General features: G+C 41.5%; 2 protein-coding genes across 4 annotated transcripts; one reads left to right on the forward strand and one right to left on the reverse strand.

Annotated features, from left to right (window-relative positions):
• The first annotated feature begins 4,675 nt into the window (after positions 1-4,675).
• On the forward strand, positions 4,676-12,126 carry CUNH4orf17 (chromosome unknown C4orf17 homolog). Its single transcript, XM_065736189.1, has 8 exons — positions 4,676-4,812; positions 7,370-7,576; positions 8,102-8,166; positions 9,638-9,799; positions 10,070-10,151; positions 10,519-10,684; positions 11,010-11,053; positions 11,921-12,126. The coding sequence occupies exons 1-8, from the start codon at positions 4,713-4,715 to the stop codon at positions 12,124-12,126; spliced, it is 1,032 nt and encodes a 343-aa protein (XP_065592261.1). The 5' UTR covers positions 4,676-4,712.
• Positions 12,127-15,801: 3,675 nt separating this feature from the next.
• TRMT10A (tRNA methyltransferase 10A) lies at positions 15,802-26,495 on the reverse strand. Of its 3 annotated transcripts, none has more exons than XM_065736917.1 (7): positions 26,246-26,495; positions 24,323-24,485; positions 23,098-23,244; positions 22,579-22,653; positions 21,647-21,796; positions 20,417-20,522; positions 15,802-17,184 (listed from the first exon to the last, which is right to left on the reverse strand). In XM_065736917.1, the coding sequence occupies exons 1-7, from the start codon at positions 26,434-26,436 to the stop codon at positions 17,018-17,020; spliced, it is 999 nt and encodes a 332-aa protein (XP_065592989.1). In that variant the 5' UTR covers positions 26,437-26,495; the 3' UTR covers positions 15,802-17,017. The 3 variants fall into 3 exon arrangements, with proteins under 3 accessions (XP_065592989.1, XP_065592990.1, XP_065592992.1); XM_065736918.1 differs by having other exon boundaries at positions 15,803-17,184; positions 23,098-23,169; XM_065736920.1 differs by lacking the exon at positions 15,802-17,184 and having other exon boundaries at positions 20,422-20,522; positions 21,636-21,796.
• Positions 26,496-26,772: the final 277 nt, after the last annotated feature.

Below are 26,772 nucleotides of genomic sequence, written 5' to 3' on the forward strand. Positions count from 1 at the left end.
AAGCCTCAGAAGCCAAGACGTAGTGACTTGTACTGCCTAGAAAAACTGAGAAAAGTCCAGCCTATTCCCTGATAGTTAGGTTTTTCCTTTCTTCCCTTCTGCCAAAATTCCCATCTATTTTTCCTTATCAGTTATCCTCTGATCCCTTTGTTTCCTTTCCCTTAAAACTCTCCTCACCGTTACCTTTTGTCACACTGCCTCCTTGGGAAGGTTTTTCAGAGAATGGAGTGGGATCACAGATTATCTCCTTTTGCCAGACTGAGTGCCTCCGGTCTGCAGGTGTAGGTGGCATGGTCCTTAGGAAGAAGGTGGTTAGAAAAAGGACCACACATGGAGCCAGTGAACCATGGGCTGACTGCATAAGGGTGCTGCAGAAACTGCTTTATCTGCATTGCTCTGTCAGATTGCTCCAGATGCTGGGAGCAGAGCATAGGCTCAAAGCCCTGGCACGTGAGGAAGCTGCAGTGCCTTTCCTTTTTGGCTTGCTCTCACAGGTCCCTTAGGCTCAACACTTTGTGCTTTGATGCACAAAAACATAACATGCAACTGCTCCCTAGACTCCACCCTGTCCCCTTATAGGGCAGTTCACTACTGGTGCCCTTCTCCCCCTCAGGCAGATCAACACTCCCCCCCACCTTGGTGTCATCTGCAAACTTCCCGAGGGTACACTCAATCCCCTCATCAAGATTGTTAATGTAGATACTAAATAGAAGTGGCCCCAGTACCGAGCCACTTGTGGCCAGCCACCAACTGGATTCAACTCCATTGACCACAACTCTTTGGGCCTGGCCATCGAGCCAGTGTTTCACCCAGCAGAGCGTACGCCCATCCAAACCATGGGCAGCCAGCTTCTCCACGAGAATGCTGTGGGGGACAGTGTAAAAGGCTTTGCTAAAGTCCAGGTAGACCACATCAATAGCCTTAAAGATGTGTCCATCCCCATCTTAAATTTCCTTTCTGTTACCAGATGCAAATGCCAACCCCACACTACATTTAAAAGCCTTACTGATCAATGCCAGAAGACACATTTTCACACTCATCCAATTAGTCCCATGAGCTCTAGTGGGTGACAATGTAACATGCTGAAAATGAGCAGAGCAACTATGTAGCATTGCACCCAGACTCCAGAAATTTCCAGAAACTCCTGAAAAATCCCTGAACTCTCATTCAAGGTCTGGTGATTTTACAGTCCTGTGGGCCACCGTTTCTTCAGCATCCACATGCAAATGTTAGTTCTCTACAGAAACTAAAACTCTCATGTTAAAGCATGATGAAATCATAAAGGAGGAACTCACAGTACCCAAGTATTTCTCTCAGCTAATGAGAAACAAGGATGTGGCTGCCTCGCTGCCATGGTAGCGTGGTAGCCATGTCACAAAGGACAGGAGGGATTCTGTGGTTCTCCATCCCTCACCAACTCCTTCTCGGCTTGTGGGCTGCTCAGCACCAACAAGCCAGGCTGCAGCCTCCTCAGATGTAAACCCCTACCTGAGGAAGGACACAACTGCTGCCTACTGAGGGATGCTGACCTGGTGTGGCTAGACAGAAGGAACTGCCAGCCTGGCATCGTGGCGAGGAGGCCCTCTGCAACATCTTCTCAGGTAATTTGAGCTCTCTGTGCATTACAGCATTACAACTTCTCCCATGCTTTCCAGGGAAAAGGTGAGAACAGGCCATAAAACAATCAACAGGTGAAATTACACTGACACTCATGAACATTAGCTAGACATAGTTTGTTCTTTATAGGTAGCCAACATAAAAATGTAAGTGGTTTATGCAGAAAAATCAGAAGAGCCAGCAAGAGAAACTATCTTCCACTCCTATAACTTAGTTTATGGGTTCTTTTAAGAAAGCATTTAACCTTAAGGAAATAGACAGTACATGTTATGGTAAACAACACATACTTAAAAAACACCAAACACACAAGAGAGCTTTGGAAAGCTGGTCTCCCAGTTAATTTTTCTTTAAATCAAAGTTACAAATGCTTGCTAAGAGAAACAAACGTTATACAAATCGGCAGTTCTCATCATTCCAATCATTCAGTCAGTGCACTACAACCAATACCACAAGTTTCGTATAGTTTACTTTTTATGCCAGGAGATACAGGTATTTTTCACTTGTATTACACACTCTGCATCCCAACTACATAAAGAATTATCTAATAAACAAACAAACAAATAAATAAATAGTTCTTCTACATTGTTACACTATCTTTAAAAAAAAGAAACCTCTTATCAACTTGTCTGCTGATATAGCTTGGCATTTATGTTCAGAGTAGACAAAAGCTAGGCTAGCCTGCAGTGCTGCTACAGACATCAGAGCTTAATGGCATGGAGGCTTTTTCTTTTTTTTTTTTTTTTTTTTTTTTGCAGCCTTTAAAGCAGCCTTTGGATAGACAGATGCCTGATGGTCAGCAACCCTAATAAAATGTTTTGATCAACAAAGCATTTAACATAGAAATTAGACCAAGTGGAAGGCACGATCTTTACTGAAATCACAGCAAGACAGTAGCTCTGAGGGACAGCCCATAACATTTGTAGAGAGCAGCTTTATCTAACCAGTGTTCACTGGTGCTGCACATTGTTTATAATTCACATACTTGAAAGCAAGACAAATGACTTCCTTTCTTGCAGGAGAAAAACAGAAGCCAATTTTCTTTCATCTTCCTGTGCTGGCCAGTTAAGTATTACTAAGTGTAGTGATAAAAACAAGAAGTAAAGTTCAATACACTACAATTCAGAGGCAAAACACTTCTGAAAAGTACATAAGTCATTACATTCTATTGCAGGGAATTCAATTGGAACTTTGAATTCTCTATGATGTAATGGCATAATGGATTGATCTTTTCTGCAATCTGCTGTTTCTATACACTAAAACTAAAATATTTCCTTCATATACTCTTACAATAACAGAGAATAACACAAACCCATCAAATAACTTACCCTTCATTATAGAAGACAGTGTTAACTGGCAAGGGCAACTGCTTCAAACCCTGCTTCACAAACAGCTGTCAGGGAAGTTCTGCTTTGAAATTAGTGTTCATGTTAATTGTTTTCTCCAAAATAAAACACTGACTTCTGATTTCATTCCATAAAAGTTTAGAACAAGCCAGGAGAGCTTGTAGAGTAGCAGAAAACACGGCAGTGAGGTAAAACCTGACTTTAATCAATCAATTTATGAATAGTTAGGTGCCAAAATGATCAGAGAAAATTAATGAATGCACTCTGAATGGCATCAAAGAACATGAGAAGCACTAAATACATTTGTTACAGCCAGTGGCAGACTGCTTGGTATTTTTGATCAGGAATAGTTTGTGCAAGGCAGTGGTCTGCAGGAATAACACCAGGGAACCCACAATGTGCCAGTACTGCTGTATGTGATTAAAATGGCAACTAAATGGCACTGCAAATCACATATAACTGAGTACATAGGTTTTAATTGCTCTCTCCTTTGTCTTCTGCTTTGTTGTTTTCAGCTTTTGTCTGTCAGCCATGTTATTTCCTCAAGTATTCCATATGCCCCCAGGCACATAAAAAAAAAAGCAAAAAAAGACCTCCCATTAGTTATAAAAACAGTTCCTGTGAACTGCCAGTTCCACCCCAGCACCACGTGCTCTGAAATGCAGTCATCACAAGGGACAAACACTGACCTTTCCTCAGTTGTCTGCTAGGGCATACATACTCTGACCTTAACACACGAGCTTCAACTCTGGGATTTACACTTTTTGTTTTCATATGGGGCAACCTCACATCTCTTGTCCTTCTGCACACATTGTGAAATCCCTCAGCCCACACCATTTTTTTGTTTGTTTGTTTTCTAAATCAGACACAGTTATGGAGTAAAAACGTAACTGTGCAAAACATAGTTACTTGAAATGATGTCCTTGTCCTTTTCCAGTCTTCTTTTCTCCATGTATTCCTTAAAATACCAGCAGCAATGCTTATTCTGCTCTCAGGCTGCGTGGCTGAGCAGCCCTTGCAGGTTAATTGCCCATTTTTTTATTAACTGGAATCATCACACAGTGCCTTAAATATAATACCACTCTTAGGACGTTCCCAGTACCAGAAGTTACAGTAGTAGATGTTCTAACCAAGGTGTCAGGAGCCAAGAACACTGAACACTGGTGATTTCTACTATATGGAAGGTAAAAATAATTAAAGTAACAGCAATAATAGTTATTAAACTATTATTCAACTTCTAAACCCATAATCTAGAAGCAGACAGCAAGCGTTTAGAGAAATAAGATTTCCTCTCCACATGCATCACCTTTAGATAGAAACTGAGGCCTCAGCATTTCCTTTTCTATCATTACTTGTCCCTTCACTTCTCAAGTCAGAAAGCAATCCACTCCTGCTTCAATATACTTTGTTACTACAAAAAGGTGTCTCAATAGACATGGCAATGGGCAACTGAGCTCCTGAGTAGAAACAGCAAGGCAGCTGCAGTGAGCACAAGCTGTGTTAGCTGTCTGAGGTAAGTACTTAGGTATGGAGCAGGAGGAAGCTTGCTTCCATGCTCCTGTGCTTGCAGCTTCTGCAAAACGCACATGGAAGAAATAAACTGACAAGTGAAACGTTTAAAAGAAAAGCGGAGATTGAAGCTTCCTCTTCTTTTCTCTGTCAATTCCTGCTCTTCACTTCCAGTGTTTGGCCTCATTTGGATAGCAGAAGGATCAGCCTGCTCTACAGCAAGAGAATAAGAAAGGTTACTCAATGAGTACCTGCCAACACTGCTCTCACTACTCCAGCAACTCATGGGCATCCTACTCCACGAGGAATGTTCCCCATCCTCGGATGCTCTGCCACATACAAGGTAAGAGTTGTTCAGAGACCACATGGCTACCCCAGAAGACCACCCTAGCAAGCACAAAGAGAAATGCAAGTATAGCACAACTTTGTTCCAAAAAGCATCTGATGCTCCCATTTCACAGATCTAAAGTAAGCATTTAACCAGCATTCACAGCTCAGAAGGAAATCTCACTTTTGGAACTGATTATTCATGGCCAAAATACTAAGACCCCTTGGGAACAATATGGGTAAGCAGTGTCCCTGCTGCAGTCACCTGCATGATATCATAGCAGTCATTACCTAGAGAAGAATGAAGGACAGTTTACTCAGAAGAAAACATTGAAAAAGTTCTCTTAAAATCCTTTGCACTACAAATCTGTTGCTCACAACTCAAAATGTACCCTGAACGTTTCCCTCTGCACACATGAAGTTATTGCCCCCACTTCATTCCACTGGTGACTTTACCTGTTCTCAGCAATGAATAATCTCAGGTCAATAGCACAAAAGTTAGCAGCACTGAACTCTTTATAATCTATCACTAAAACTGTTTTACCAAGACACCTGCCTGAGATTCATTTAAGCTAGAACAATTTCTCTTTCTGCACTCACAATGTCAGAGATTCTACTTACAGAGACATGTTCTCACTTGGTTTTTTTTTTTTTAAAGCTATTTCACTTTCACCTATATCATTTTGATACTTTTCCAGGAACAACGTATTGTGCAACACAGTATTTCATACTAACCTTGTGCTCTAAAAATGCTGTGCTGTGAAAAAAAAAGATGAGGCTGATTACTTTTCCTACTCCTGAAAGGAATACAGTCAAAACCAGTGTACCATGTACATCAGCAAAACAAACAGCACTTCTAGGGATGGGCTTCTGTTTCTAATACTGAGTGTTTGTACAAAGACATCTTTTTGTCGGTGGCTGAAAGAAAGCTGCTGATGCATGGCCAGATTTACACTGCAGAAGGTGTCAGGGTCATGAAGGGGACACAAAAATCTCTACCGAGCTCCTCAAGAACTATAAGGATAAGCAAATATCGTTAGAGGATTTGTATTGGTAGTCGACTAATTAGTTCATAATAAAACTTTCCTAATAAGGTATAAAGGGTGATGTAGACCAAGTTATTTCTGAAAAAGCTGAATTTCTTTCAAATCAGTATGAATGCCTTTGAAGGAAAAAACAAGATAACCTTGACACTGATCACAGCTTAAAATGCACAAAGTTTTGTGCTCCTCTGTGTGCATATGTATATACATCTATATAAACTATGAATATAAAATTCATTACATATATAAATGTATAAAACGTTATATACATATATTTTTAATATATAAAAATATGGTATGTATTTTTTATCTCTTTTTCTTTAAACTGACAAAAGATGGCAGCAAAAGTGAAAGTCTTATACTGCTTAGCCAGATTAACTCTAATTTGGTGGATATCTTTGTAATCTCAGCAGAATAATGTTTAGCTGTAGTTTCTTTCTGCTTCAGATTGGTCTTGTGTCAGATACCTAAGAGAATCGAGGTTGTGAAAAACACTCAACTACTTTCTAGAACTGCTTCTTCTCCATGTCAAATTCACTTTAACTAATGATAAAACTAATGGTTGTTTTTAAAACTCCAGCTAAGAAAGGAAGATTCTGGTTCATCATTAATTTCTACTGTTCTCACTGAGGACAAAAAGCTTTTTAAGTTAGGCACAAGAATTATACTTATTTCCTGGTTGTCACATGCTTCATTCTATCTGACCACTCTCTAAAGTTTTGTTTGGAACATCATATCTGTTAGGCAGAGCTTGATCACACCGTGCCCTGGAGCAGACTGCTTATGGCTCCCTGCCACCGGCTGAAATATGCCATGCTTATTCACTGTTTAAACACACTTTGTTTGCTGTGCTATCAAACTCACTTCTTTGGTTAAACAGTCAGGGAAATGGATGCTCAAAAGGCTGTGTGTTAATTGTCCACAGCCTCTATTCCAGCGTGCTCAGTTCAGCCTCTGTGTGCTACCCATTTGGGGTTTTGCTCTCTATGTGACTCAAAAACTCATGGATTCAGAATAAGACTCACTAAATGGTCAAAAGGAAAAAGCTAAGTTTCAGAAAAACACTTGAGAAAAATGTAAGTGCCATTTCACTTCAGACATGAAGCAGTGGATAGAGCTCACCTGTTTGTAAGGCTGGCTGTAGGCTCATTCTCAAATGGCAGTAGGTATCCCCTTCTTGTACATGGCACTGACTGTACCATGCTTCTGGTCTGGAGCAGACTGTGGCAGGTCAGATGTGGGCCTCATGCAATGACCAGGTCACACTGGCTTTGCAAGCCTGCTTGCAGCCAAGTGCTATTTTTTCCTGTTAGGCTTCTCAGATATTTGAAATTCCCTTTGCCTCATTCCATAAGCTCTATACTATTACATGAAACTTAAATTTTGATGCATTTGTTTCCCATCCATTCAGAACTGACTCTCCTTGAAGATCGCTTGATAAGTTATTGTTTACTGTAGTAAAGACTGTAGCTGTTTCATCTGTTTTGTTGTGTTTTTGGGTTTGTTTGATGTTGGTTTTTTTTTGCACAGGGTTAAACAACAGCCCAATCTGTTCTGTAAGACATAGCTATTCTGGAGAGCTCCCATATATTGACACAACAGCCACTCCTGAGCAAACAGCTGACAGAGACAGTGCGCTAGATGGGAACACGAGAGGCAACTTGCTTGGCAACAACTGCCTTCCAAGGCTTGAGACTTCCAGGCAAAGAGGACCTGGCTCTTCACAGCTTGCAGCACGTGAGTAGGGGCACCAAACCACTGCATTATGCAGCAGCAGAAACTAAACTGTTCAAGGTGGAGGCAGGTCTCAGCCAGGGCACTGCCTCATCACAGCTCAGGTCCAGGTAAATGGAACACAGGGCAATTAATATCTACTACAAAGGCAAGTGTAATGGATAACTGATTTCTCCTTGCTGACATAAGCATCTTTATAGATTTTATTTATACTCTCTAGATATCTAACGATTACACAATTAACAGCAATTACTGCACCTGTAAGCAACATTCTGCAATAGCAGTCACATAATACCATAAGCGTACATCTATGGCAGATGGTTTCCCGGATTTTCTTCAGCTGTTAGGCATCTCAGCAAACAACTACATTAATATACTGTGTGATAAAGTGAAAGCAAATGAAGAAAGATTTTGACTTTCAAAATATGGCTAATGCATTTTTGTAATTAAAAAGGCCCCCTCAGATACAACCTAAGGTATATCTGCATTATTTTTCAACCTGAGAAAACACTGCCTTTTGATTTCCAGAACATGGAGAAGGACTTGCAAATGTTCCAGAGAGGACTGGAAGTAAACCTCCTTCACCTGAAAAGGTGAGTGGAAAAAAACAACAACATAGTTCTTAATTTCAGCACTCTCCTTTTCACTTCTGAATACTGTAAACCAAACTCGCCATCTCAGGCTGCTAAGGAAGAAACACACCCAAAAAGAGGGATATGGGGAGAACATGGAAGGGATACAGCATCAAGAAGTGTTATGGTTTAATCATCACCCTATCACTTTCAGCTCTGTAACATCACTGTGCCACGCTAGCAAGAAAAATGGTCAAACCCAATGAATATGGGAACAAAACTCACTTTGTTTCAAACTGCTGGTGAAAAAAAGAAAATCATATTATTCTACAAATAACTGCAAGATAAACCCCACCCTTTTAACATAATGATTCTTTACATTTTAACTGCCAACAGTTTTCTTTTGCTGATACCATTTAGTAGAAGTAGCATGCTAGGGTTCAGATCCAACTTTGCAGCTGTGTTCATAAATGCCATTAAAAGACCCTCCTTGCAATAGCTCTTCAGTCTCAAGCTGCACCAATTACTCATCTCTATAGTGAGTGTACAACAGCTGGTTGCTAAATTATTCTGTTACAAACACTGTGTCACAAGGATGGCAAGAAAAAAAAAAGAAAGCAAACGTTGCTATACTGGTACTGAACTTCAGAGGGCACAACTCAGATGTTCTGCAGAAAAGAAGCTGAAAGTAAGACCTGTGTTCTCTTCTAACTTTTCTATTTTCATTTTTTTCTAAGTGTTGCTCTTTGATTCTTAATCTGGGCATAGTAAGAACCCATCTCACTTTTCCTGTATGCATGCAGAACACAGTTCTTCAAACTGTTTACCGTTTTGGCTGCAAAATGACTTTCCGATGGCCAGATCCTGCATGCAGTGACACAGAGAACACTACTGCTGCTAACAACCATTAGGTGCATTTTGCTTTTCCTGCACCTCCCCCTCTACACTTATGAACAAAACCTTCTGCTAATCATATCCCAATTCTCAGGCTCTTAATATACTGGCTAAGCCTGCACACAGACAATTGAAAGAGTTGCTCACGAGCGCACTACAAATCCATGATGGTAAAGCAAACAAAACATAGAGGTCCACATTTAAGCCCTTCTTCATACAATTCTCCTTAGTTGTTATGCAGCATCACTTTCATTCTTATACCCAAATCCAGATCTTTCCAGAAAACACAACTTCTCCAAAAAGATGATTCAAAGCAAAGCTTGGTGTAGGTTCTACACATTTTCTTCAGCAATAAAGGGAAAAATCCAACATTATGCTATAGATATCTGACATTATTCCTGGTGACTACGTGTTAGAAGCTGCAACCATTAACCTCTGCATTCCCTATTTCTGACCATATTCAGCCAAATAACAGTTAAACACGCTTACTGCAGATCCTTTCTGGGGATCAGTGTTGCACATATTTCACACTGCCTTTAATTGCTGCTTAAAGGGAGTCGAGGCATTTCCTTACAGACTGTTTTCTATTTTGGAAAAGCTTTTGAAAAAACGACCCAAAACCTCTGCACAACCTGCAGCTACCCAGAGAGCCTTCCAGACTCTCTCCTCGCCTTCCTCTGCATGCCTCAATGTGAGTCACTGTCCCGATGTCCAGCAGAAAGCAGATTTTGACCTAAGCTGCCTGCAGTGGGAAATAAAGGTAAGATGTAACTGCTGCAGATCGTGGCTTCCGATGATGCTATATGTTTTTATTTCTCTTGAGGATAGCATGAGACATTATTAGATAGGCTTATTTTCTCCAGCGTGGATTCTACTGACTTAATTTTGTATTTAGCTATTACTCTACAAGACTTTGTGCAGCTGTACAACTGCACACTCACACTGCTAGAACTAAACTTAACACACACACAAAAATACACTGCCAATCAGCTTCTCCTCCTCCACAGTAACTATCTCCTACATCTTCCAGGTGCTGGAAAGGCTGAGAAAAGTTTTCCAGACTGATTCGCTTACAGAGATCCAGGAATGGCTCTCAAAGGCAAATCTAAAAGGTAACAAGCACATACATTCACTTTTGAAAGGAATGATTTTTCACATATTCGTATAAACCCCAGAAATTCGCACAGACCTGAGCTGTGTGAGATTGCTGAGTTGGAAGGATTCAGATGTGCCCAGATGTGGCCATTCTGAACAGAAATTAGTCACTCAGATCTCAGCAGACTCAGGTTTGCTGCAGGGTAGGAAAACTCATATCCTCAGTAGCACTCTGGTCTGCTCTGGGAAGGCAGAAGACAAATATTATCACTCGTGTCCTTAAGCCCTTCAAAAATACCAGGTAAGGAAACTCCAATTCACCTCTAAACATCCAGATCAGCAAGCCATAACATCAATAAAATTTCCACTGTTTTCAAATTTCAGAGAAAGTCTTCATGTCCAGACTGATTTACTCTGATCTGGCTGATAAAGGCAGCCCGAATAATCGGCCACATGCGATGCAGGAAGGTACAGGAGAGAAGATGAAAAACGGTTTGTTAAAGCCTCGGCCTCCATCTCAGAGAGGTCCAGAAGGGGATCTGAATAACAGGTAAAATCTGTGGTGAGGCTGCTAGGATGAGGGATAAGCTAAATCCAACTAGAAAGTTTTTTCTTTGCCTTTGGGTTTTGTGAGAAATGCAACTTTGTGACAGAAGTGCATCATGCAGATCTTGAATCAGAAACACTCCCAACTATAGAAGAGCTCCAGCACTGATACAGATGTAGTTATTACAGGACCAGGGCAGAGCTGTAGGAGCACTTGAAGGCTTTTTCAAAACAAACAAAAAACTAGGCAAGCCTCTTGTATACTGCAGAGCACAGCTTACACTGTTTGACTTTTGCTCTTGTTTTTGTTGTTTTTTTTTTTCATGTAGGCCTCCAACTAACGGCTCAGAAGCAAGCCAAAACATAAAACATGGTAAGTTCTGGAAACTATATAAGCTAAGATGTCATGTGCCTAGGATGCTACAGAACAGAACAGGGACTGTGAATGTTCAGCAGCCTTACCATTTGAAACTGCAACAGGACCCAGTCGATGACAATATGAGAAATGAAATTTAAAAGCAGAACTTAAGTTCCCTAAGCTAGACACCCAAGACCTTCTTGAGGCCACTCAGTTGGTTTCTCTTGATACAACATTCATGTAAATTTTCCAACTGGCGCACCTCATAAATACAAGAAGATGAGGGATGTGTATAACAGCATCTGCGTGTTGCTGGAAAACAGCATAGCAGCAAGAGGTACTGATGTCATCTCTTCCTTCACTAAAAACTCCTGTTAGGAGTTTTACATAGGCTGAAACTCCTGCTGCTAACAAACTCTGGAATTTGCTATCACCTAATGCATCTTCCCCACTATTTGCAGGCAAAAATCACAGTTTCTTAAGATTTTTTCAGCTACCAAAGCCCCCTTTTGAACATTCTAGCCTGCCAGGGCAAACAAACATTACTGGAACTCCCAGCAGACCCTCACCACCGCTTCTTTGTATCCCTTCTGAAACACAAAGAGACAACAAAAGTCTGTGAAAACGATCAGGCCTTCAGGGACTAAGCCATTCACAGCAGCTCCAAAGCTACCAGCTTTTATGGCTGCTAGTAACGTCACTGAAGAAGTAGGAAAGCACAATCTTTTGTGAGGACAAGGACAAAAGAAAAACCTTTATAGCATCAATTTCCCCCTCAAAGTGCTGCCAGGGCTGGGAAGGGGTTTTCTTTTCTCAAGGGCGTACCAACATTCTAAGCCTAGCCTGGTAATATACAGCTTTCATTTTCAAAATCTTTTCCAGAAATGGATAAAGACTGTATTTTGTACTCAAGGCTGAGAAACAGAGGTTCAGCACGTGCAGACACACTGTCTTCAGAGAAGAGCCATGACTGGCAATGGAAACGAAGAGACCTGCCCTCACGTGCTGACCTGCAGCAAGATAAACCCTGTTCCAGGGGAAGCCCATCTAAAGTCTCTAAAGCAGCTTCAAGTCATTTTCACATATAGAAATGCACACTTTGAGCACTTAGAGATAATAAAAATATAAACTTTAGAACAAATGTAAAGAAATCTGTTCAAATTCCCTTCTAAAATTATTTTCTGCTCATTACCTTTGGCTCTCAAATCATGCTGCATAGGTACACGTGAAGTAAAATAAATAGGAAAAGACAGAGGCAATGCTTTTTAGCACCAGACCAGTGGGTCTTTTTGCATGACCCATCTACCTGAACAAATAGCTCTTGGACACAGACTTGGCTCCAGACATTCTGATAAGGACAGGGTCACCACTTAAAAGGCCCTGGATTCCCATACTCTGGCCTGCACAGTGACTGCAGATGTCTGCCTCACAGCAAACTTCCGTATTTCTCACTACTAGCAGAGAAGCATCACAGATTTTAGCATCTGCAGCACATGGGGCAAACCAAACATTAAAACTACCATGCAAGCCTCAAGCCACTGAAACACAGGCCAACAATGACAGAAAAATACCCAGACTTTCTCAGGTCAAGTGAACTGTGAAAGTCACAGAATAAGATTTTATCAGCTCTGAATGTGTCTGTCAATTCATTCTCACAAAACAAAAGCATTCTGACAAATAAGCCACAATTATATTTATTTTTTAGAGAAAAAATATTCCGTGAAAACAGGCTCTTTCAAAACAACTGCCTGTTTGTAGGAGAAGGAGAGAAATTCTGTTAGCACAGTGTTAAAATGGAGCTTAGCTTACACTTCTAACAGCACTACCATCACGTTCAATCATTTCTACCATAATAACAGCTACCTTCTCTCTGCTGGAAAGGAGTGCTGTGACCTGGGTGACAGTCCCAGCTCTGTGAGCAGCCAGTGGAAAGCAACTTGCACAGAGCAGTCACTGCTCAGGAGCACTTCTTAACTCATGCCACAGATGCAGAAACTCATTTGTACCAAATGATTTAAATGGGTATCAGTTTCTAGGATATGTTAGGCATATGTCCTTTCTCTACAGCTGTTCAACAGTATCAGCCTATAGGGCATGGTAAATGGGGGCAAGATTTCAAATGGGAGGAGCTGGCAAGCATTATATTGCTGCAAGATACATATCCTTCCCTTCAACAGCGCTTTGAAATTTCCCGTGTCTCAGGTAATAACACTACAAAAGAGCTGGAAAGCAAACAGCAGCAAAACTGAACAACAGGGCTGACTGACAATACATCAACTGAACTGTAACAATAGCTGTGTGTACTTATGGGCCATAATCACATTGCCTTAATTCTATTTAAACCTCTGTCCTAAGCGTTGCTTATCAGTTGTCTCTCAACATCCTGCTGTGTTAGTTGAGCCCGAAAAGCTTAATTCAATCTTGGAGACCTTGGAGACTCATTACTGAACAGAATCAGCATGAGGGCAACCACATCAGTGCAGCTTTTCAAAAGCATAATTACATTTCCTCTATGAAAATGGCTGGCTACTGTGCAAACACGTTAGAGCCATTAAATGAGATAATTTGCAAGGATATTTACAATCAACTGCTCATTCAAAGAGATTTCCCTTCAAAACCATAGGCTACTGCTTTTGCTAGATGTCTGGAAATAAATCTTCCTCAAAGGTGCTTCACCCATCTAGTAAAATCATAGACTCATAGAATGGTTTGTGTTGGAAGGGACCTTTAAGATCATCTTGTTCCAAACCCCCCTGCTATAGGCAGGGTCACTTCCCAAGAGAACAGGCTGCTCAAAGCCCCACCCAGCCTGGCCTTGAGCACCTCCTGGGAGGGGGCATCCACAGCCTCACTGGGCAACCTGCTCTAGTGTCTCACCCCCCACAGTAAAGAATTTCTTCCTAATATCTAGTCTAACCCTATCCTCTTCTAGTTTAAAGCCATTTCCTCTCTCCCTGTTGCTACATGCCCTTAAAAAAAGTCCCTCCCCAGCTTTCCTGTAGGCCTCCCTCCGCTTACTGGAAGGCCATTACACGGTCCCCACAGAGCCTTCTCTTCTCCAGGCTGAAAAGCTCCAGCTCTCTCAGCCTGTCCCTGCAGGGGAGGTGCTCCAGCCCTCTGACCATCTTTGTGGCCTTCCTCTGGAACTGCTCCAACAGCTCCGTGTCCTTCTTGTGTTGGGGACCCCAGAACTGGATGCAGCATTCCAGGTAGGGTCTTATGTCTTACAAGAGCAAAGCAGAGGGGCAGAATCAGCTCCCTTGACATGCTGGTCATGCTTCCATTGATGCAACCCAGGATACACTTGGCCTTCTGGGCTGTAAGCACAAAGGACAAACAAGTTTCAGTGTGTAAATCAGAACCAGAATAAAAGTTGTTTATGTTTAGAGGATAAGAAATGGCAAAATTCAGAACAGATCAACAGGTTACAGTCTAATACAGATGCTACCCAGTCATGCTGTGCAGATGTCCTCTAACTCCTTCTCTGCTCCTACCTGCCTGCTTTATTGGTGACCTAGATTCTCTAACAGGAAAAGCTGAAACAGATTCTCACAAACACGAAGGCACAGCAAGGATGGAGATCCTTGTAAGACTATTCTCATGAGGCAGCTGCATTTCTTTGTCCTGTAATAAAGTCAGATGCCTCATCTTCAAAACTATCATTTGTTCTTCCCACCAACAGCTGGGAGCCCGCGGCCTTTTGGAACCATCTGCTGTTACTGAGAAGATTCAGACAGTAAGCTAATTTAAACAGCCATGCATCAATGTCAAGCATTTCTAAATGCTTCATGAACGACTCAAGTTGCAAACCTTTATTTCCCTGCATGTATTTACTTCTGTCCCTCTTCAGAGAGGTCACACTGTCACTGCAGATCTGGCCCGTTCAATAAATACACGAAGCCTCCGCAGCGTGCAGTTCAAACAAAAATTGGTATGAGTTATGCACTTCACTGCGATAACTAAATACGAGCACATTTTCAGTTTTCAGGAAAAAAAAACCAAACAACAAACTATGTAGTCATTTTGAACAATTTCAGTAAGCAGTTTTGGAGGAAAAAAAAGAAAAAAGGCGTTAGTATTCTAATACATGTATCTTCACTGAACAAACAGCTCATGTACTCAACGTACACATCTGAGTGAAATACAGGACAAGACCAAGGCTACTCAGGATGCTTCTCTCAGGGATGTCAACAGATGGCCATCCTACCATTCTACACTTCTGCAACGCAAAAAAAATCCCAAAGAGACAGCAGGACTATCTTCCTGGTGTGTCTGACGAGCTGCAGCATTATGGCAGGGCTACAGGTCTGCCCACTTTTGTGCTGCAGTCATTTTGTTGATAATTTTGACCTAGCTCTGGAACAAAATCCTGTCCAGTTCATCACGACACAAACAGTACAAGCCCTTACTGCTCCATCAGTTACCACAACCCAAGGACAGCACCTTGTAGAGACAGTGCAAACAAGGTGCAGGCTTCAGAACAGAATGACTGATCAGGTTAGCACAGGTGGAGAAAAGGTGACAGCAACAGAAATTACTGGCAATGGCACTAGCAAGGACAGGAATATGTTCTGGATTTATCCAGATAGGAAAGCTTCAAATTTGCAGCAGCTTGATATAAAAGCACGTGCATGTCCGTTTATCTGATTCCACTGCTGCATATGCAAGACAGGCTGTCTTTTAGAATGTAATACAATTCCTGTATGAAACAAAAGTGTTCTGTCACAAGAATAATTTCATAAAATGCCACTAGATCTGTTCAAGTGCCTCCGAAGCCCACATTTATCTCCTAAATGAGGTATACATATGAAGTATTTCTTAAAAAAACAAACCTTCAAGAGACTGAAGAATCTTAGACCAGGTTTAATAGGTGCTACATATGTTAACATGCAGTGCCTCAGCTGTTAAGTTGCACCTCCTTGCAATTGCACTGTTTTACACATTTATGTAAAAATTCAGAATAATAAATAGTGGGTGTACTTACACTGCTCTTGTTACAGATATCACGCCAGCAGTGCTTTTATGAAAAAGTCAATCTAGTTGCTGGAATAAAAGCAATCACATTTTTACACAGCCTAACACATCCAAACCAAAAAATATTTGGGAAAAAAAACCAAAACATCCTCTAACAAAATAAACTTTTCTATGGTCATTTTAAAAGTATAGGGAGAAGTATGCCAAGCCTAAGAAGTCATGACCAGTTTGCCACAAATCTTTTAGGGTCACTGCACTAGATCCCACTTCTACCCTGAATTTTAAAGCAATAACAGAGGAAGGAATAAAAATGGATACAAAGTCACATTTACATCTCCTCTCTGATTCCAGGTCAGCAGAAATAAGCACTTATGCAGACACACATCTTACTCAAACTGAAGCATTAAGCACTGGCTTGATCCCACACTTATATTTCCTCTTCTGACCACAACTAACTGAAGTCAGATGAATAAATCAGAGTGGCTCAAGTGATGAAGGCAGCCCAGTTCTTGTGACTGCCTTTGAGATGCTGAGGAAAATTAGAATTATTTCTGCTTTTAAATATGCATGAACACCTTGCAACAGGCACTACTTGGTACAGGTTTTGAGGTCAGGGGATTATTTGTAGTTCATTGCTTAGAACTGAAAAAGACGAATGCACACATTAAAATAGTGAATAAGCATTTTGGGTAATATACCCAAGTAATTATAATAAAAAAAACCAAAAAACACATAAATAACATAGCTTCCTTGGTAAACAAAATAAATCTGTGTTTGCTTTTCATTTATTTTCTTTTAAAAAAGCTATTAATATAGAAGTTTCAGGATAAAAACTGCATTTGTCTTTACCCTTTCTGTCCAAGAATAACTGACCCAACTATAAAGCTCCCAAGCACTGAAACAATTAAGCACCACAAGGGCAGCAGATGATCCTCAGAGTTTAGCTTCGTGTCCCAGTGTTATCCCATGAACTGCACGTCTCGTTTCCCCATCTTATTCTGCAGACTAGTTGCTGTCTGAGTCATTGTCTTCGTCTTCTTTCTCAGATAGAGCATGTTGGGATGAATCATTGGTTTCTCCCAGTGGAACAGCCCCTTTCCGCTGCGGCAGGACACTGAAAAAGGCCTCCTTCCAGTCTCTCTTCTCCAGGTATGCGAGGATGATTTCAAACACTGCAACGTCAAGAGAGGCTATCAGCTCTTTTACAAGAAAGAAACCAAAGTGCTGATAGGAACACAGCTCCAGATCCATTCTTACAGAGGCTTACATGCATTTGGTCGTGGTACATTCGGTGTAAAGCTGAGGAAGTATAGGAAGAAGCAGATGTGGCAATTCTGATACTGCTGCAGTTTAAAGCCAAGCATTTTCAGCTTCTGGTTGCAAGATTCTATAGTTCCAGTTACTCCAGCAACGCTTTTCTGTAGCTGCTTCACTGAACTGATTTGTCTCAGGGACAGAGGAATGTCCCCCCCAGTGCTCCAGGTCTCACAAGTGCCTTCTATACTGACATTAACACTTTCCGACGTTAGAAAGAAATGCTCCTGTGGATGCCCCTCTAACAATGATGTCATTTCCCTCCCAAATTATAACACATGGACAGCCCCAAAATCTTCCTAAACCCTACTATATCCTCATTTCTTTTTCACTTCTATCTGATGAAATCTGAGCTTTAAGCAAAAACTCTTGTTACTCTCCCTTTCACCAGCCATGAACACTGCAAACTTCTGGTTGTTGCTATTATACCACCCACACTGTTACCCAACTCCTCCCTATTTCTCCTCCCAAAACTTTCCCTGATTGACAATAGCTCCAAAGTGCATTATATGCAAATGTAATCAGCAAATTCTTATTTAGAAAAATCCCAGGCTGCCCCCCTCAAAAAACCTCTTAACATAGACTGTGGCTGTGCAGCAGCAGGGAAGGCAGGAGGAGGCCCTATGGCTCAGAAGTAAAGCAGACATGGCTGAGAAATCTGAGGTGCAGGGGTTGTTCTCCAAGCTTATAACTACAGGAATAGCACCAATACCACCTGAGAATGCAGATTTCAAAGAATGCCCTCAGAACAAATGTTCTTGATGCCAGGTGACAGCATATAAGAAAGGATCAGAGGAGCTATGGAGGGGATAAAAAACTTACAGAATTAAGCAAGTGTTCAGAAAGGGACAAGCTGCAGAGATCTCATGCTTAGGCAAGTTACAGAAAAGCATTGCATTTACTAGAGGTTTCCTGGATCCAGGTGTCCTGAGCAGCCAGCCAGGATGCCCAAATTACAGGACACTATGGCACTGATACAGATAGCCATTTTACTCAACAGATTATTCACCTTGGACGTACTGCAAAAGTACAACTTCCCAAAGGACTACATTTATATCACTCTAAGTTACTCCAGAAAACATCTGTGGCAAAAATGGTTGCCTCAGAAACAAGAAGAATACAAGGAACACCCTTGCTTTGGAACTTCCTTGAACAGCACAGTAAAATTAAACTGATGGAAAGAGAGAGGCTTCAACAGGGCAACAGAGTCTTCCATAATAAGCTACAATAGCAACAAAAGCATTCAGCAAGGATGGGAAAAGGCAATGGGAACAGTTAGCAGACATCGCTGCAGACTGGAATGGAACAGTAAGGTACTGTAACACACACTAAAACGTATTGACCTTGGAACACAAACCTGAACACCTGATGTGTTCATTATAACATGGCAACCCAGGCTCTGAACTGATGACTGAAGTATACAGAGACATGATCCCAATAAAGGGTATAAATCAGCAAATAAATGAAAACCAGCATGTGGACTCCACTGTTAACAATGCTGGCGATTTCTCACCACCAGAGGGCCCCATTCAATTTAGGTGCTTCAAAGACTGACAAGGCAGTTAAAAAAAATTTCTTCTGTGAGACTTTTCAAATTCATCATTATTGAAAGTAGTTCCACAGGGACCAGGCAGGTCCCACAGTCTCATCTATCCCATACTCTAGTCTTCCAGCTTCAACTTCTGCACTAAGAGCAGGTATCCAGATGTCAAATTAACCAAAACAGAAACACTGAGCAATTACAAAAGCAACAAGACACGTTCACAGGAAAACAAAAACAATCTCAGTGCAAATAAGCTTCTTTCACTTACAATATTTATAAAATGAGACTTTAGAGATTGCATGATTCCTTTCATCTTCTTCACATCAAGTAGTACCTCTCCTGAAAATGGTCTTTTTCAATTAAGCTTATGTTATTAGAGTTACAATATGGACCAGGGCTGTAATTATGACTGTAAGGTCCCTCTACTTTTGGTGGTGGTGAAGTTATTCTTGCCTAAAATCCTTAAGCATAATACTGCCATAGCAGAACCTTTACTTCACAAATGGTCTGTGCCACGTGTTTTTCAGCTGTGAACTGAAAATGTTTTAGAAGGGTATGGGAATGCAATTCCACACAACATGAAATCTCAGCAACTAAATTGCAGTAAAATCACAGTACCATAGAGCAAATCAATGAAAGCCTCAATTGTGATGTTTTTTTCCTAGAAGATAGCCTCCAAAAATGTTAACACTAGAGGTCAGTATAAGACCAAAGAAATACTCCAATAAAACGACAGCTAGCAGAACTTCTAATAAGCAGCACAAAGATATGCCAGGGTCCATATAAAGAACATGTAAAGATGGGGTTTTAGAAACCTCTTCCTTTATGTTTGAAAAGGCCAGTTCTCATGCCACGTGCTAATAATATAACAGACTTGACACAAGGCAAGACAAATAAAATAACTGAACTCGAAGTAAGGCAAAATGAAAACTCGTATGCCATGTCAAAAACCAACAATGGTCTGTGGAACCCCCATTTTCCATGTATTTTTGTTTAATGACATTAAAAAAATAATAACAGATCTGAAGGAACTGAAGGTGCTAGGACTTTGATAAGCATAACTGTACACTTCAGCCAAAACCAGGAAGCTAGGTTAAAATGCAATTATGAAAGCTCAGCAGATGGAGTACTGCTTAAACAAATTAGGTCAGCATACAGGTACCTAAGCAGTTACTGCTGAATAAAGCTGTCAGAAGAGGTGGAAAAAACATCACATATTCTTAACTTCTAATGGAATAAGATACATGGGACTGTTTTCAACATTTTACTCACTGGAAAAAAGGCTGGGGTGGCAGCAATGCCAAAATTTATCATGGGACAATTTAACAGAACAGAAGGTGCACGTCTCAGTGGATAAAGCACTTCCTTGGCCACTTCTGTATTCTACCATACCTAAAATATTTAAAGGTTAGGACTACTATGTCCCACAGGCAATTAGATTCAAGAAAATGGGTATTTTCACAATAGCACATGTTTTGAGGTTTCAAATTCTTAATATAGCAGGTATATTCTGTAACAGCATCATTACTCTGTGCTTTAGAACTTACCATGATTGACTGCTAACACTTTCCGACTGTTCATCTTCACAAAGTTTCCGAGAGGGAGCTGTGCATGACCAATTCCCTGCTCTACAGCCTTTTTGTAAGTAATTCCCTGGAAGAAAGGTATAAAAACAACTGGTCTGAGAACCACAATTCCCTATCAGTGCATACAGACTAGATTATAAGTATCATTTTGTGTCCAGAGTCTTGCCAGTACCACCTCACTACTGCAGTAGAAGATGATTAAAAACAGAAGCCTACCCAGGTAAGACAGTACCTGCTTCAAGGGTTACCTCTGGAAAACATGCCACCCCAAATACACGTCACTCTGTTACGTATGGTCAAAAGGATGCCGAACAACACCTGGTCATACAACTTCAGAACACATCAAGCACAGCTTGTTTCAAAGGCAAGCCTGAGCTTAACCTCAGTTTAAGGTAACCAGGTACTTTACTGGAGGAAGAATACACACACAGAAAAAAAAAAAAAAAAAAACCGTAATTTTTTTTCCTTTAAAGGGAAAAAAAAAGGCAACTGAGTAACTATTTGTATCATAATGGCCATACAGCATTTGCTTCAGTTTCCTCCAGCCTTTAACTGCGACTAACTGCTTCAGTATCATTTGTGATGCTGAAAAAATTGGGATGAATCTTGAGCCTCATCATGTCACCAGAAATTACACTGGGGTTTCTCTGAAGAAAAGCAACAACAGAGCTTTAATTTCCCAGCTGCGTTTTCCAAGATTTTCCAGGTCCACACAGCACAGTCCCTCGTGAAGCTCTGGAACTGGATCTCTGAGGCATGTATGTTACTTCACTAAATTCTCCTGACAAGCAAACTCATTAAAAAAAGGACACTCGAGATTCAAGTGCTGCTCTTCATCTATTTTTGGGCACGTGCACATACAAGCACACACACAAGTGCATGAACAGAAACCAAACCCTTCTGTCTGAAAATATGGCCCTCAGTAAGCTGAGCAGTGTTATTAATTCCATTCCTATATTTAAAATGAAAAGATTAAATCGTAAAAAGCCTCAGCACGTCTGCACTCTGGAAGGCAAGTCACTGATGCCACCACAGGTTTTGGTTTTTTATTTCTTCAACAAATTTTTAATGAAATCGTTTTTGAAGAAGTTTTCTTACATACACAAATTAATTAAAAATAAATAATGTGTACTATTTACATAAAACAAGATGTGAATGAAAGAACTGTAAAGAAGCATACCCACAGTTTACCTTGTGGTGATTATGATCCACCAGTCCTCCAATCACATAAGCCTTCTTCTCGTCAAGCTCACTGAGAATGTCTGGGGAATCTGAGGTGAGGTATACTAGGTCTTCTTTCTGTATTAGCTCACTGTAGTGCTCTGTTCTAATTTGGATATCCTAAAAAAATAATAATAAAAAAAAATTAAAAAAAGCAGTTACAAAAGTTACATTTCATTGATGAGCTGCTGGGCAATCTTTACAGACCCAAGACTGAACCAGCACCACTAAGAGTCACTTTATGCCCCTCACTGATGTTTCAGTACATCACACAATTTAGACTGCATTCTGCACGAATAATCCGCAGTCTCTACCATAGCTCCCTGAAGCACTGGCTTGAAAAACAGTCACTGGGAAACTTCCTGAAACCCCAAAAACCTTTAATCCTATCTGCTGGAATGCCTATTTAACAGGGAGTCACAAGGAAAACCAACACGAGTTTGGCACTAAGTCAAGTTATTTCTCTAAATATTTTGATGTTGAGAGCTAACATAATGGAAAAGTGCACAGAAGAATCATGTCACTATTTCAAAGCAGTATCTTCCCAATAAAAAAATATTAAAAATAAAAATAAAAAACAAAAAGAGCTTTATCAAAACAGATGACTGTCAGAACTGTCTATGTCAAGCAGTCTATCACAGAACAGTATCTGTTCAAGAAGATCAAGTGAAGACTACGCATGTGGAGTGTTTAAAGCAAAAATCAAATCTAGATTCAAGACAAGCACTCCTTGACTCATATTTTTTAGAGCTTAAAGAGTCACCATTTAATATGATATTGCTCTGAAGTCATAGAAGAAAATAACTGTAGAAAAAGCACGGGTTCTTCACAGCAAATAACCTAGCTAACAATTGTAATGAAGATTTATTTTTTCCTTCTTACAGAAATAGTCAAATATTCACCTTCCAGTTGACCCATCCTTTGTCATTTTCATTCATGTTGCTCTTCAACTGTCCCCCATGGCTGGTCAAGTAAAACTTTGAAAAGAACAAATGAAAGGTACACAGTACTAAACCATTAAAACGCCAGTTTGTTTCCTCACTGTACAACATTCTTCTTTTCCTAAGTATTAGCTAAAGTACACACTTATCATCTAGCTAAAAGTGGCAGTGGTACTAAGACTTCATTCATGCAGTTAGGAACACAAAGAAATACACACAGTCACTTTTTTACACCTGTATGTGTCAAAGACAGAACTATCAACACCACTTTAGTGGCACTCTGCACCAACAGGCACATACTTTTATACGTGTGTATTTTTATAACTTGTGGGTTGAAAATTCATCAGCTAAAACAGATGCAATTTTCTTCTTAAAAAAAAAAAAAAAGGTTTTTTTTTTGTGCCCACTGGAGTTGCAACTGCCTCCTTCACACACTTGGTACGTGGCAATACAGTCAGTACTTAGCTTGTTTCAACATACCTGCACAGGATGGAATGCTTTGCGATTTTCTGCATAACACCTCTGAATTTGCTTGTGAAGCTTCTTAACATCCTGTATACAACACAATTTGTTTTTACACAGTCCTTCAGACAGACCACCACAAAATGCTTTACCATGAGCCAGAAGCTAAAGAGAGAAAAAGGAGGCTTTTAACTGGCAAAAATGACTACAGAAAGAGAGTGGACATCAGACCCTGAGAGAAGGAACAGCCTTTGTGAAGGGATTCTGCCGACACGGAAACGTACATCTCCAACAAAAGTGTATTTAAACACCTCTATGCGTGTGCTTGATTAGCAACGCTCAAGGAAACAAACAAAATAAAATCACTGAGATTTAAGTATATCTTTAAACATTCAAAATTAATCACAGGAATCTATGAGATTTGCCACACTACAACAACACTCAGTGCTATGCATGCTCTATATTACAGTCAAAGAGCAGTCAGATGGGTTTTGCAAAAGCTCAAACTCACGTAGTCTTGCAGGACAGTGAAGTCAGAGCAGTAGAAAGGCTCAGGGTAAAAGCAAGGGGAGAGGTCTGCCTTAGACTCTGCAGGCTGCACTCATACAGGAGGCTGCAAATTAACGTATGTTCCTTGTAGGGGTAAAGCAGTTTTGATCTCAAGATGGCAGATGAAGTGTCTTACCAGCAGCTGGGTACCACGCTGATCTTTCTCAGATTTACCTATCCTGTGAACACCTCACCTACATTTTTTAATCCACTCTAAGCTTTTTAGAGATGGGCTGAATTGTGCTGCCTGGTCCGAACCACTGCTGGCATAACTGAGAGAAAAAGCTCAGTATCCTCACAATGCTATGAGTTCTAATTTCCATGGATTCTCTCTAACACTGCTGGGAGCTGCATGTCAGTTTCAAAGGAAAAAGTAATTGGATGTGGCATTTGCAACCTTTCTAACAAAATCATTCTGAAGCAGAATTACATACAGCTTCACAGAGATCATGCTGCACAAGCTGCTTCCAAAAAACGGGAATATAGAAACAAATCAACTCACCACATCTCCATGAATATGATCAGAATCTTAAGCAATACATAAAGTTACATTCCAGACCCTGAAAACATCTGCAACTGATGTGAGCAGTTCTAGGAGTCATCACAATCTGAAAAATGCTAACTATCCGCTACTGTCTGCTCTGATGCTGCATCAACACTGCAGAGGATCTTTCAACATTTATATTTGATATACCTTTGGCACCATCAAGTCATCAAAGCTGCAGTCCACAATGAGGCGAAGTGTACTGGGAACGATTTCCCTCCGCATACGCTTCCTGTCATTCCCTTTGTTACTGGTGTCTGATTTTGACTGACGTTCTAATTTTCTCTTCTGGCGTTTTTCTTTTCGTTTCTGCCTACAGAAATAAACAGATACACCTTTAAAAAAAGCTGCCAAATCCACTGAGGTGCACATCACGCACACGAGTGTATAGTTCTATGGTGAAGGTAGACGGCCCATAACTGTGTAGGTTTAATTTCTCTCTACTATTCACATCTGTGCTATGCTAACAGCACCATGAAACTGACACCACAACTTCGCTTGTGAAGTTATCAATATACATACAAAGATAGATATCTGTGATGATTCAAATTAAGATAAGAGTGAGAGTTTCATGGACTTAAAGGTATTCTGAGTCAGGTCTTCTGCCCAGATATGCTTCCTCCCAGCAACAGAACACAGCTCACCACTGTCCAAAAATATTTTCATGGGTAAGTCAGTGTAACTAACAGTACAGTATTTCATGTGTCAAAAGAAAAATAAAAAAATAAAGATCAGTGTTTCACAAGATTTACCAGCAACAAGGAAAAGCACAGAGACACAGAATTGTAGGGGTTGGAAGGGACCTCTAGAGATCATGGAGTCCAACCACCTGCCGAAGCAGCTCCCTAGCCCAGGTTGCACAGGTAGGCGTCCAGGTGGGTCTTGGACATCTCCAGAGAAGGAGACTCCACTACCTCTCTGTGCAGCTGTGCCAGTGCTCCGTTACCCTCACTGTGAAGAAGTTCCCATGCACATTTGTGCCAAACTTCCTATGCTTCAGTTTGTGGCCATTTCCCCTCGTCCTATCACCACACACTGCAGAGAAGCATCGTCCCTTTGCCTCCCGCTCCTCAGATATTTATGGACGTGGATCAGATCCCCTCTGAGTCTTCTTTTCTCAAGGTTGAACAGACCCAGGTCTCTCAGCCTTTCCGCATAAGAGAGGTGCCCCACGCCCATTATCGTATTTGTAGCCCTTTGCTGAACTCTTTCAAGGAGATCCCGGTCTTTCCTGAACCAGGGAGCCCAGAACTGGCCACAATACTCCCGGTAAGGCCTCACCAGGGCAGAGTAGAGGGGGAGGATCACCTCTCTCTACCTTCTGGCCACACTCTTTCTAATGCACCCCACGTTCTCAATTGGCCTTCTTGGCCACCAGGGCACACTGCTGGCTCATGGCCAGCCTATCATCCACCAGAACACCCAGGTCCTTCCCTACAGAGCTCCTCTCCAGCAGTTCATCCCCCAACACATACTGATGCATGCAGTTATTCCTCCCTACATGCAAGAGTGTGCATCTGCTCTTCTTAAACCACATCTGGTTCCTCTCTGCTCAACTCTCCAGCCTGCCCAGGTCTCACTGGACAGCACAGCCTTTCAGTGTGTCAGCCACTCCTTCCCACTTCGTATCACCAGCGAGCTTGCTGAGGGCAGACACCATCCCCTCATCAAGGTCACTGATGAAGATGCTGAAGACTGGACCCAACACTGATGCCTGAGGAACACGGCTAAATGCAGCCCTCTGGCTGGACTCTGTGCTGCCAATCACAGCCCTCTGAGCCACTTCTCCATCCACCTCACTGTACAGCCTGTTCCTGACAAGCCATTAACACGCGATTTTGAAGCCCTCCTATCTGCTTCAAGCTGAGGAACACTTCCGGCACTGAGAAGATGCCTTTACAGTTTCTTCATACTCAGAGCAGTCTGTAACAATCGCTTTAAGCCTAGTATGGGAAAAAACCGGTTCAAAAGCCCTGATTTGTTAAAGCTACGCACAGATTCTGCTGACACGTTACGACTATCACAACAAAAGTGCCACACGCGATCCAAAGAAAGCCATTTTATGAACCGTACCTACGGAGGTCCTTCTGCTCTTCCCACTGCTTCTGCTTCAGCAGTTTCTTCCTCTGCCTCTTGGACATGGGCTCGAGGCATTCCGTGCCTTCCTCCTGTCTTCCGACTTGCCTGGCACACGACTTCCCCTTTCCTCCCAGCTCAGGTGCATCAGGGGGCATGATGTTTTCTGCTGGCGTTTCCGATGACATCAGCTTTCGGCTGCCTCGCTGGCTCTCATATGCGTGACAAATATTTCACAAAAAACAATCTTGTTTTTAAGCTCGCCGGCTCTGTGGGAAACAAGAGAGTAGTGCGCATGCGCGCGCCCGCCCCGCCCGCCGCGACTTCAATTCCCAGCGGGCAACGGGCGGCCGTCACGTGATGCCTGCGGGCGGTGCCTTCCTCACTCCCCCTTCCCCCCTCCGGCGTTAAAGGGAGGGGAAAAGTCAGTAACACGTTATGGGATGGTTCCGATAACGGATGGGAAAAGCATAGTTGGGGCATCCTAATTCTGTACGCAAGTTGCCATTCGCCTCTGGCTAATG

The sequence above is a fragment of the Cyrtonyx montezumae genome, unplaced genomic scaffold (assembly GCF_038088225.1).
Source record: "Cyrtonyx montezumae isolate F1298 unplaced genomic scaffold, pur_monq_1.0 scaffold_2, whole genome shotgun sequence".
Taxonomy (NCBI): domain Eukaryota; kingdom Metazoa; phylum Chordata; class Aves; order Galliformes; family Odontophoridae; genus Cyrtonyx; species Cyrtonyx montezumae.